General features: G+C 38.3%; 1 protein-coding gene across 5 annotated transcripts in view; it reads left to right on the top strand.

Moving 5' to 3' along the window:
• Window positions 1–9,386, top strand: part of tut7.S (terminal uridylyl transferase 7 S homeolog) — a 42,506-nt gene extending 33,120 nt beyond the window's left edge. For 3 of the 5 annotated variants that reach the window (XM_041580162.1, XM_041580159.1, XM_041580160.1), the window contains exons 23-29: window positions 275–322; window positions 410–501; window positions 1,176–1,291; window positions 1,682–2,004; window positions 2,108–2,184; window positions 5,486–5,543; window positions 7,922–9,386. In XM_041580162.1, the coding sequence (XP_041436096.1) occupies window positions 275–322; window positions 410–501; window positions 1,176–1,291; window positions 1,682–2,004; window positions 2,108–2,184; window positions 5,486–5,543; window positions 7,922–7,989 (782 nt within the window). In that variant the 3' untranslated portion in view covers window positions 7,990–9,386. The remainder of the gene's footprint in view (window positions 1–274; window positions 323–409; window positions 502–1,175; window positions 1,292–1,681; window positions 2,005–2,107; window positions 2,185–5,485; window positions 5,544–7,921) is intronic. The other 2 variants (XM_041580161.1, XM_041580163.1) reach the window with 2 other exon arrangements.
• The last annotated feature ends 3,001 nt before the right edge of the window (window positions 9,387–12,387 follow it).

Below are 12,387 nucleotides of genomic sequence, written 5' to 3'. Positions count from 1 at the left end.
AAAGGAAGCTTTTCTATTGTGTTGTCTTTAAAAATTGTGTGTGACTTTGTTGTTCTGTGACTGCACTGCATTATTCACATACAGACTAGTATTAGACCCAGCACTTAAATGCTTTAGCCCCTCCCTTCTCTCTGCCATGTCGGGCCATACCCAGTAGGAGCTGCTCATTTGTGAGGAATGATTTACTTTAAATGTATTTGTACTGGGAAACTGTACTATAGCAGAAATGCCTGAATAAGTGTTTGTCGGTAACCACCCCTTTTATTAATTTCAGATCCTTTTGACCTAAATCACAACCTTGGAGCTGGCTTGTCAAGAAAGAGTAAGATGATAACCCAATTGCTCAGTTAGTAACTTGTTGTGCATCCAATATGACATATAATTGGTTTTGCTTTCCTTTTGTTTTTAGTGACAAACTTTATAATGAAGGCATTTATTAATGGAAGGCACGTGTTTGGTACGCCCATAACAAGTTTCCCAAAGGAATATCCAACCACAATGGTAATGGACTTTTTTGAGTGAAATCCACATTACCAAGTGTAATGTTCGACACACGTTCGGTACTGTAGACACACTATATGGTTAGAAGTATCCTGTCGCCTTTCTAAAATTGCATGTTCTGAGGGGGAACACTCACTGCCGAGCCCCAAACTCTCTCTGGAAGCAAGAAAAATAGAAATAGCAAAACCTTTTTTTCGGTTTCATCCTATATATAATGGTTCACAAAACCACAATTGCTCCCATGGGAAAAGAATAACTTAATTGACCTTTACAAATCCCTGACCTTAACCCAAATGATCACGAGTGGAATGAATGCCTGATGCTACTAATGCTTTTGTTGCTGAATGGAATCTGATCCTAACAACATTTAATGGAAAGCATTTTGAGGAGAATACAGGCTGCTATAGCAGCAGAAAGAGGACCAAATGTATAATTATTTTATAACTTTAGAATTTTCAAACTACTGTTAGTCAAAGATGATCATATTGGAAATATCACTGTCTAATACATACAATAGTTGTCTCCATTAATCAAGTGTGTGTGGTTCAGCCTCAACTCCAAATACACATATATGCAAAAGAATAGTTGGCCACCTCTGAGCATTCCCATTACGATTTAGGCATCACGATGTAAGATAAACCTACTATTTTAACATTATTCATATTTTTATGTAGGAATATTTTTTCGATCCCGAAGTGTTGACTGAAGGTGAACTTGCTCCTAATGACCGATGCTGTCGAATTTGTGGTAAAATTGGGCACTTTATGAAAGACTGTCCCATGAGAAGAAAGTAAGCACAGTTTTTGTTGTTTGTGATCATCAAGTTGCTGTGGGGTTTATTTATCACCTGGTTAGAGATGGTGGACACTAGACACCACTGGCACAAGGATAAATACTTTTGTGTTGATCAATCACGTTTTTGGTAGAAATTCTATTTCCAAATAGCAAATAATTTACTAGTAGGTGTAGTAGAGTAATAGAAAACCAACAGTCATGACATGCATGCTGCTGATTTTTTGTAATTGAATCATTAATTGAGGCTTGTTCCAAATAATAATATCTTGTTCAGCATAGCGGCGTTCCAAATAATAGCATGGCTCATCCCAGACATTGTTCAGAAGAACAGCCTACCCTTTTGCAGATTGGTTTGTGCTAAAATGTTGTTTTCTCTCCTCTTAAGCAGAGCGAGGATGCGGAACAATGAGAATGCTGTAAACCAAAGATACCCTGAGGCAAGAAGTCTAAGAAAAACAGAGAATACAGCTAGTAAAAGTGCTGAAAATGAGTCCTCGCGATTTGAGGGAAAGCTTACTTCCAATACCCCAAAAAAACCTAATCAGGGAGCAAGAGGAGCTAATGATGCAAGCAGAGAGAAACCTCAGAGGCTGCCCACAGACAAATGGAGGAGATCAGAAGACCGAGAAATGAGGGAGAAACGCTGCTTCCTATGTGGGAAGGAAGATCACATCAAGAAAGAATGTCCTCAGTATAAAGGCCCAGTAGGTAAGTACCATTGCTTGAGCAACCCAGCAAAAACTTTCCTTGCCAGTGGTCTGTTATTTTCTGCATATGCTTACAGACTTGTTTATTTGCTGTTTGTTTATAGGTAGCCCTAAGTCTAATGTTTTGTATGGCTCTCCATCTACACCAAGCCCACTGAAACATCCAGTCAGAGTAATACAGGTAAAACTAAATGACTGCTTAACTTTCAGTGTGTGGGTTTCTCCTATGCATTTCAGGGATGAAATCAAGCTAACCTTTAAAGGAAAACTATACCCCTCAAACAATGTAGGTCTCTATAAAAAGATATTGCATGAAACAGCTAATAAATAAAACCCTGCTTCCTGTAAATAACCCATTTTCATAATAATATACTTTTTAGTATTATGTGCCATTGGGTAATCATAAATAGAAAATTTAAATTAAAAATAAAGGCAGCCCCCTGAAATCATATGATTCACGGTGCACACAAACATACCAGACAAACTATAGTTGTTAGGTCAGATGAGCCAATTAACAGACAGAGTTTTGTCTTTTGCTTCCACACTTCTTCCTGCTAGCGTTTAAAGGGGTTGTTCACCTTCAATGTACAAATCTTATGAAACCACTAACAATGCTCTCAATGTGTTAGAAAAACCATTTTCCATAACAAAAAGTAAAAATGCCATTGTAAAAGCTAATTTCTATACCTATTAACTCAGTCCTTCTCCTGTCTCTCTGACCAGTTTTCTGAAGTGATGGGAGTGGCCTATTTTGAACCTGACACACCAAGAACTTCCTATATGATGACATCATTATGCCCAGGCTTTGCCCTTACTTTTTTCCTATTGGCTGTTGATACTGCCCTCCTCCTAGTAATTTATTGGGTGCTTGTGAACTGTAACCAGTCACATAATTTGAATGGTCATTGGTTGATTACTCAATTGTAATGGCAGAGGTTAACAGACGCGGCATATAAACAAACCTGCCTTGTAACAAACAATCACACAGCCATGCAGACAAATACTGCAGAAAAGGAAGGAGCAACATTGTTCTCCCAATTCTGGCACTCTCCTTCTGCCTAGACTAAAACTGAATGGAGTGCCAAAGGGGTGCAACCTTTTCTGGGAATAAATACTGGCTTTTCTATATTTTTATCTTTTAATACCTTTGACATTAAGCATAATGTCAGTTATTTACAAAATTGCAACAAAACCAGCACTGACTTGCTGAGAAACGTATGGAACTTACACATCTAGCAGGGACAGTAGGGTTGCCACCTCGCCCTTTTAAAACCAAACACATATGAAATCCACAGGCTGCATGGCTAATTATCAACTCATTTAGATGCTGCAGACTGAACTGATTTCTGTGCAGCCATGTATCATGCGTCTAAATTAATTGCTAATTAGCCATGCAGGCTGTGGATTTCATATGTGTTTGGTTTTAAAAGGGTGAGGTGGAAACCCTAAGTGATTTTGTGCGCTCTCCCGGGGAAGTGTTTAAGTGTTTAAGAGAAGTCATCTCCCATAGTATCCATTTTAAAAATGATTTCTTTTTTGTCTGTAATAAGAAAATAGTCGCTTGTACTTGAGCCCAACTGAGATATAATTAATCCTTATTGGAAGCAAAACCAGCCTATTGGGTTTATTTAATGTTTACATGATTTTCTAGTAGACTTAAGGTATGAAGATCCAAATTATGGAAAGATCCATTATCCGTAAAACTCCAGGTCCCAAGCACCTCGATCCCCCCATCTGCACAGTTGAAGTCTCTGCAGCACACAGCCCACACTCCCCCTCTCACAAACTTGTAACAGTTTCTCTTCAGTACCTGAATGCTGCTCAAATTCCCCAGCACAGGAAGCAGTGGCAGATTGACAGCAGACACAACCAATAGGAGTTAAGTTAGCTGCCAGTACAATGTGTGATGTCATATAAGGAAGAGGAAGTGAACACTGTAGTGTTTTTGGGGGTCAGTGACCCCCTCCCAGCACAGGGTCTGTGTGGAACTGAATGATTAGTACAGGGACACTTCTGAGGTGAATATCTCTTGAACTGTACTTTTTCTGTTAACTATTTCTATGGAAAAGTTTGTTCTATTCGTGTGAACTGTTAGATTTGTCATTTTGTTACAAAGGTGAACAACCCCTTTAAGGCAAGAGATGTAAATATATATATTCCAGTTTGGTAAGATTCTTTAATATGCCACTTCATTTGATATAAACTATCTGTTGCTCAAGTGTTCATTTTGGGGGTATAGTTTTTCCTTTAATTAAACTGTGATGTGGGGGTGGTGCATAAAGTAGTCCTAGTTTAATATTCACTTCTGTACAAGAAATTTGTCCATTTTTAATGTCTGATATACTAAAGGGGTTGTTCACCTTTGAGATAAATTTTAGTATGATGTATATTCATACATATAGAGTGATATTCTGAGCTAATTTGGAAGTGGTTTTAATTTGTCATCATTTACGGTTTTGGAGTTATTTAGCTATTTATTCAGCAGCTCTTCAATTAGCATTTTAAGCAATCTAGTAACTAGGGTCCAAATTACCCTAGCAACCATGCATTGATTTGAATAAGAGACTGGAATATGAATATGAGTAGGCCTGAATAGAAAGACGATTAATAAAAAGTAGCAATAACTACATTTTAATAGCCTTACAGAACATTTGCCTTTTAGAAGGGGTCAGCGACACCCATTTAAAAGCTGTAAACAGTCAGAAGAAAAAGGCAAATAACTATAAAACTATAAAAAATAAATAATGCAGACCAATTGGAAAGCTGCTTAGAATTGACCATAGAATTGATTCTATAACATACTAAAAGTTACCTTAAAGGTGAACCACCCCTTTAGACACATCTGTAGTTAAAACCACATGTATTTCTGTACATGAGTCCATGTTCACTTTTATAGAAACAAAAGTCATGCAACAGGAATACAATGGCATATTCATATCTTTCATTTAAAATATACTTGCTTTTAACATCTATGAATACAAAGTCTAAAGCAACTGGACTTTCCTCATTAGGACATTTGACCAGTCTGGGGATACTAGTATCTTGGCATACACTACACACTTTTTGTTTAAGGGAATGCTGTAATGTATAATATAGTGGCAGTGGTAGGTCAAACCTTTAAAACCAGGTTATTATAATCAACATGCTACATTAGTAACTAATTCTACTGAGTTAGAGGCTTCACTGGTTGCTATGCAACTTTATAGTATGTATCCACTTACTACATTGGCAACTCTTCCCTTGTAATTAAGAATAATCTTTCATATCTGAGCTAATGTATATCTTGCAGTTAGTCTTAGGTAGCCCCTGCATCCATTTACGTAGCATTACCTTGAATAACTAATCTTCTGGCACTGTGACAGTGAGAGGTTCCGATGCTGCCGTGATGTGGCCTGCTGAGTAGAAAGTGCAAGCTTTTGGAAGCAGTCAATTCTGGAGAGACAAAAAACACAAGTTCATTAAAATTTTGATTGATTTTGCAGGCAGCACAAATGCAAGATGAACAAAAGAAGCAGAAAATGTTTTTGAGTCCTCAACAAGGTAAATTCCATTCATATACATATATATTTGTATTTCTGCATACATTAAGGATGGCTGGTTATCGAACAGGTGATCAGTAATTTCTACCTTCTGATTGGTTGCTATGGATTACTGCTCCTGGGCAAGCCTTTTAATAATTAACCCCCTTACTCTTGTATTATAAACATCCATATAACCCGTAAAATGCATCCAATCCATTAATGTTGTCTCTAGTATAATCAGTACTGGTGTTAGGCATCAAAATGTATATAAGGAATAATATACCCCCATTAAATTCATATTTATTTTATCATCTCAGCATTTCATGATTAGTATTCATCTTCCAGCATCTTTCCTTTACACAATGAAATTCCTTTGTGACTTATAATAAAACTAGGTTGTACATTATTCTCAATATATTTACATATGTTTTTTTTTTTTTTATCCTTTGTGCATGTTTTAAATTCTATCTCCTTTGGGAGTGTTACTCAAGCTTAACAAATAAGAGATTCTGTTCAGTCTAAGTCAACCAAAGCCCTTTGGCAGTGATATCTATTCCTCCAAAGATGCCCCTAGTAACCCCCATTTTAATTTCTACTAATTCGCTGTGCTTTTGACAGTTGTCTGAGCTTAGGCACTAACTTTAGTAATTAGTTCAGATTCTCATTACATACCAGCTCAGAAACCCTTGCAGTTTGCATCAGAATTTAATAATTAATCCTGAAGCATAAAGGTTATATGATAGGTAAACTGTTTGCTGATTAGCAATAACCCTTAAAATGGACCTGTCACCCAGACATAAACATCTGTATATGTATTTTTCAAATTAAACATGAAATCCAAATTATTTTTTTTTATAAAAGCATTCATAGCTGTTGAAAATCTCAGCTGTCAATCAAATATTGTCTGCAAGCAATTACTTTCCCTTTCAGCACTTCGTAGATGTCACTGCTCTTCACACATTCCCCAGTTCTCTTCACAATTTCATTGTGTAACCAGTGCATGGGGATGGACATTGGGTCCCCCATTGTGGTGCACAGACAAGATTCTGAGATGATGTAAGGTACGGAATGCATATTAGAACATCGTCCGGGGAAATCCATCCCCTGTATGAAATATCCTATGCTAGAAGAATGCAACTTGCCTGCTTTCACACTCACCCCTCCTCAAAGCAGTTGTCATACCTCGCTCCTCCTCCCTCCTCAGCCATCCAACCTGGGTCTTCACTCCTCCCTCCTCAGCCATCAGTCCTGGGTCCTCGTTCCTCCCTCTTCAGCCAGCCGTCCTGGGTCCTAGCTTCTCCCTCCCCAGCTGTCAGCTGTAGCTTGAATTTGATTGCTGCAATTAAAAAACCTAAAACGCCTATTGGCTAAAAGGAATGGCAAGAACAAGTAACTATAATCAGGGTGCAGGGCTGAACATGCGCACCCTGAGGAGTGAGAATTAAGAGCTGACGACTGAGGAGGGAGAAGCTAGGACCCAGGATGGATGGCTTAGGAGTGAGGAGCGAGGACCCAGGACTGATGGCTGAGGAGGGAGGAGTGAGCGCAAGAGCTGATGGCTGAGGAGGAAGGAATGAGGTGTGACATCAGCTTTGAAGTATGGGTGAGTAAAAAAGCATGCCATGTCGCATTCCTCTTGCTTAGTACAGCGCATGGAGGACAATGATTTCCCCTGACGATATCCTAAAATGCGTTCCGTAAGGCTTGCCTTAATAAAAGTGTCCACAAAATGGCTTCTGTCTGCTTGCTATAATTATGAGTTCCCAGACTGATGGAAACAAGATTCAAATCATTTATAACGTTAATTTTGCTTGACTAACATTATAACATAGGATTTGAATTAATATTTTTGGGTGACGGGTCCCCTTTAAGGTTAGCTTCCCAGGGCACACTGCTCATGTCATTTACTGGCCTCACAAAATCCAAGAGGGCGAGCTTGTGTGCACAACTTTCTGGGCCTGGATGATTACAGAGATGATGAACATCTAGGCTGGTGCAGTAAATTCAATATATAAACTACATTTTTTAGCCATATTGGTTTCTATGGTTTAACTTTCTTTTAAAGGCCAACTAAGGTCACAGCAACAAGTTTACTGCTGCTGCAGACATTCCCAAATAAACCATACCTCTGTGAGCAACTGCCAATCTGTACATGACATCACAACGGTGTGGGGGGTGGGGAGAGATTATGGGGTGTTTCTTAATCTGCAGTGTAGATAGGAATTGGTAGCACAGAATAATGCTATAAAAATGCTATATTATTTTTGGTTATGTGGGGGTGTCATTAAAGTCTCTGAGGCTGCCTTCATGTTTAAGATCTATAGAACCCGTCTTTTTACATTTCTGAAGTGTGACTTGGATAAAGCAGGAAATAAAAGTGGCTATTTGTGGTTTCAGGTAGTCTTTCCAATAAATACACGACTCAGGCAAAAACCAACCAGAAGAGATTCCAGCAAGAGTCTTGAGGGCAAAACATCCAAGATGGAGTATCAGGCTGTCCGTGTGAATGCCAATGTACAGATCTGAAATGAAGTTTACTCATCCAGGCTCACGGGACAGCACCAATGGACAGACCATGGACATGCCTAATAAAATGTTTTATTTTATTATGATGTGATTTGAAATTGAAAAGAAATTGTGTTTTAATGCAGTCCTCTTACCACGGGCACCTGTTCTTAATTTATTTTTATTTCCGCATTTTAACAGAGAGCCATGACGTTTGTATTTGCATAGTAAAGTGGTTAATTCCCACAATTGCTTTCAGGGCTATCACAAACGAGACATTTTGTTGCTCGCATATCCTTTCTGTAGTAAACAATGTAAATGGCAGGAGGCCAAACGCTTGAATCATGTAGTTGTGCCTATTTGTGTGCAGTTACACAATGTAAGTGTTTTACCTCAAACTATTTATAATGTCTGCTATGGAAAGAGGGTGTTAGTCGCTGTGACCAAACACAGGCAACAACATGTTTGCCATTTCCCTTAGAATATACATTCGTTTCCCCCAGGTTATCATTTTCTGCTTGGGATACCTCTTGAAGGGTAAATACTATTTATTATTGTTGTTTGTTTACAGAATCAGTGTGTAGAATTGTTTGTGGACTGCTGCTGTATTTACAAACCTGATTTTAACCGAAAATCTTATGTGGTGGAAGCCTCAGTTATACGTCGCCATTTTATGTAAAAATAGAGTGGATAACACGACCACTTTTTTTTTTTTTTTAATTTTTATCCTTTGTCTGGACATTATTTTAACACTTTAAAATTCATCAAATGCTGCCCTTCATTTAGGGCATATAAGGAAAAGAAGTCTCGAAGCGGGTTTTATTTTTAATGCTGCTAAAAAAAGATTTTCCCTTCGTCTGTGTAAATGTGACAGTTGGAAGTTGTGTTTGTGTGTGCACGTGCACCACGAGACAAAACCCTACAAAAAGGATGACATTTTGATTTCAAAGAATCCTATTTTCGCATCAATATTGTGAATACTGTTGCGTTTCTTCAGATTAACTCATGTTTTCTTTTTAACGGAAATGGCTACATTTCTGAATTGATCAATTGGGTAATGAAAGAAACTGGGTGCTGCTGCAAGGTTCTGTGGTGACAGATAGTGCAGTGTCGGGAAGTACCTTCACCAGAGGCCTTAACACCTGATTTGTGGGGGTTTTTTGTTACATAAAGTCGTCATGGAAACCAGAAGCAGTTTTCATTTGCTTTTATGTCTTTTTCTCCTCTTACATTTTTAATGCCATGGCATTGTTTTAAACATTTGTAAATCCATTATTGTAATACCATATCTGATTTTGTCTACGCTGATACCCTTTTGGGAAATAAGCTCATTAAAATCTTTGTGCTTCCATGGCCATTATGAATTATTTTGTGCTTTTAACCGCATGCAATGTGTATGATTCCTTTATAAATAGAAGGTATTGCTTGAAAGTTTTTATTTTGTTCTTTACGTTTAAATGCAACTTAATAGTGCAGCTATCTAATCGGATTAGTTGTATTGCTCAATGTGACAGGAGCATTGGACCTGATCTCAGATAAGCAACAAGAGATGCTTCCTGCAGGGATGAAACTAACTTCTGCTGTCAACCAAGCCGAACACAAAAAAGCCTTGCAGGATACATTTTATATTATTATTGTCATAATAATAACACATAAGTGCACTCTTAGCTGTTTTATATTGAGTTATACATGCCCTATATGTCCCATCTATGCAAAGATCAGAAATGAAGGGGTAGAAAGGAGAATCTCTACCACTGGTTTTTGAGCAAGTATCCATTGACTGGGGGTTTGCAGCCTGCTGGAATTTTCACCCAGTTCATTTAACTCTGGTATGTTCTTGCTTGTCAGCCACTGATGCCTATGAGGTGGCAAGCAAAGGCTCTAACTGCCAAGAACGTGTGCAAAAAAAAAAAAAGCTGAACTCGGCTTCTGCAAAGAAAGCTCCCTGCCTGAGTATTATGCATTGTAAGTCCCCATAACACTATAAAGACCCCTAAAAACAAAACAAATATTTTGAAAAATACTCATTCTGATGAATGTGGAATGTACAGACCCCAAATGAAAATGGTGCATGTGGATATTCTCAGCTGCCAACTCTTGGGGGGAATTCACAAAAGTGTAGATAGCCCATTTTTGGAGTAAAAGTGGTGGTAAACTGGTGTAAAATACTTTCTCCATATTCACAAACAGAAATCCACCTAAATTCCGAATCAACCGCCACTTTTCACATTTTAGTGAAAGAAAGTTTACAGTCAATTTTATGAATTTGTTTTGCAAACAACATAAAAATGGCGCAAAAATGACATTTTAAACATAATCTCCCGACATTTTCAATGGAGTAAAGCTCAGTATGGGTAGGACTACATGGACTTTTTCGGGGCGATCCGACGCACTGCGACAATACGCCTGCGTGAAGTCGCATGCAACAGAAATAAGGTAAGAGATAGAAATATCGGATGAAGTTGCAGCGTTGATCCGACGTGACACGACAGTCGGATGCAGACGCAGCGTGCAGTGTCGGATCGCTCCGAAAACATTCATGTAGGCCTACCCTAAAACTCTTCCCCATGTATCAGATCAATTCTAAAATAAACTGTTCTGCTTTGGTTCAGCCAGTCTTCATTTCACACTTCTTGTAGGTGCCCCATTGGGGAAGAATTAGCATATTAATATTAATTAGCATTTTATAGTCAGGGCACAAGTTTCTGTCTAAAGCTGGCCATAGACGCAAAGATCCGATCGTACGAATCGAGGATTCGTGCGATTTTCAGACTGTGTGTGAAGAGTCCCGGCGGAGATCGGTCATTGGTTGATCGGACAGGTTAAAAAATTTCTTCTGCCTGCAGGTAATATTTCTGCGTTTATTGGCGATTGTAAGATTTTCAGTGGGAGACTGTCGCTGGCTTTGGTTGGACATAACTTTCATACGATTGCTGTCAGGGGCAAAACATCGGCTGATCTGTTCTTATACTACTTTATTTGATCTGAATGGTTAGTGCAGGTCGGGAGATGGGAAAGTCAGATCATTCGAGGATTCGAACGATCGGATCTTGCATCTATGGCCAGCTTAACCCTATGGGGGTAAAACCCTCATTAACAAAACTGATTAAACAAAAAGTTTAATTCATACAATTTGATATGTAAAAAGTTCATCTCACACTTGCTTTATTTTACTAGTTTTTGCTTATTGAATGAGGCATCATTAGCAATTTGAGTGAATATATTATCTAAAGGAAAAGTAAAGTATCCCTGGCATTTTTTTTAGTTTTGGCGGCAATTAGACACTTGACCTAAGAAAATAAAAAATATTTCTGATACAAATCCGTATATTATTAGCATTTCTTCTATTTAGACCCTTATATCTTGTTACAGAATTGGAATTACACAAACATGTAGGCAGATGTAGAAAGCCCATGTCATGCAAAAGACAAAATCTGAAAACTGTCTGTTTAAAAGACAATAGAGGTTTGTGAATTTGGTGGGAAATCCAAAATTTTCTCCACTTTTATTTTGTCTCGATATCACCACTTTAGTGAATTCCCCTCTTGATGTTGATTTTGCAGTAGCAGAAATGATAGAGTGATATGGATATTGATGATATGGGGGTATTCCAATCCACATACAGTACTTAGGTAAACCTATGCATAATGGGCATCAATCTGTTCAGTAGACCCCTGCATTCATATTTAGTATGTTTTATCTCCCTAACCACTGAGCGAGATATAATTCTGTAAACTAGAAACTTTGTGCTGATTTTTAGAAAAACTGCTAACTTTGCAGTTTGAAATATAAAGACAAATGTACCCATTTTGGATTCATCAGAATCTGTTCTTTACAGAAATGTATGAAGTGTAGTGTACTACTGGCAGTTTTACAAGGCCTATCAAATCCCTATAAAATAATATATATTTGGAATTGGCGCATTCAGTAGACATGGCGCTTTCCAAATCTGTTGTATTTTTGTGTGTAAGAATGGTCTCTCTAATACAGTGATCCCCCAACCAGTAGCTCGTGAGCAACGTGTTGCTCTCCAACCCCTTGGATGTTGCTCCTAGTGGTCTCAAAGCAGGAGCTTATTTTTGAATTTCAGGCTTGGGGGCAAAACCAGGTGCACTGCCAAACAGAGCCTCAATGTAGGTTGACAATTCACATAGAGGCTAAAAATGGCCAATCACAGCCCTTATTTGGCACCCCAAGAAAATTTTTCATGCTTGTGTTGCTCCTCAACTCATTTTACTTCTGAATGTTGCTCACGGGTTCAAAAGGTTGGAGATCCCTGCTCTAATATATCTGTCCCTTTAACCTTACTGTACCAGTCTAAAATACCACAGGCCCGTGGAACTAGTAAAGTTGCTCAG

The sequence above is a fragment of the Xenopus laevis genome, chromosome 1S, assembly GCF_017654675.1.
Source record: "Xenopus laevis strain J_2021 chromosome 1S, Xenopus_laevis_v10.1, whole genome shotgun sequence".
Taxonomy (NCBI): domain Eukaryota; kingdom Metazoa; phylum Chordata; class Amphibia; order Anura; family Pipidae; genus Xenopus; species Xenopus laevis.
The sequence above is the reverse complement of the archived record's forward strand: the minus strand, read 5'-3'. Positions and strand labels throughout refer to the sequence as shown.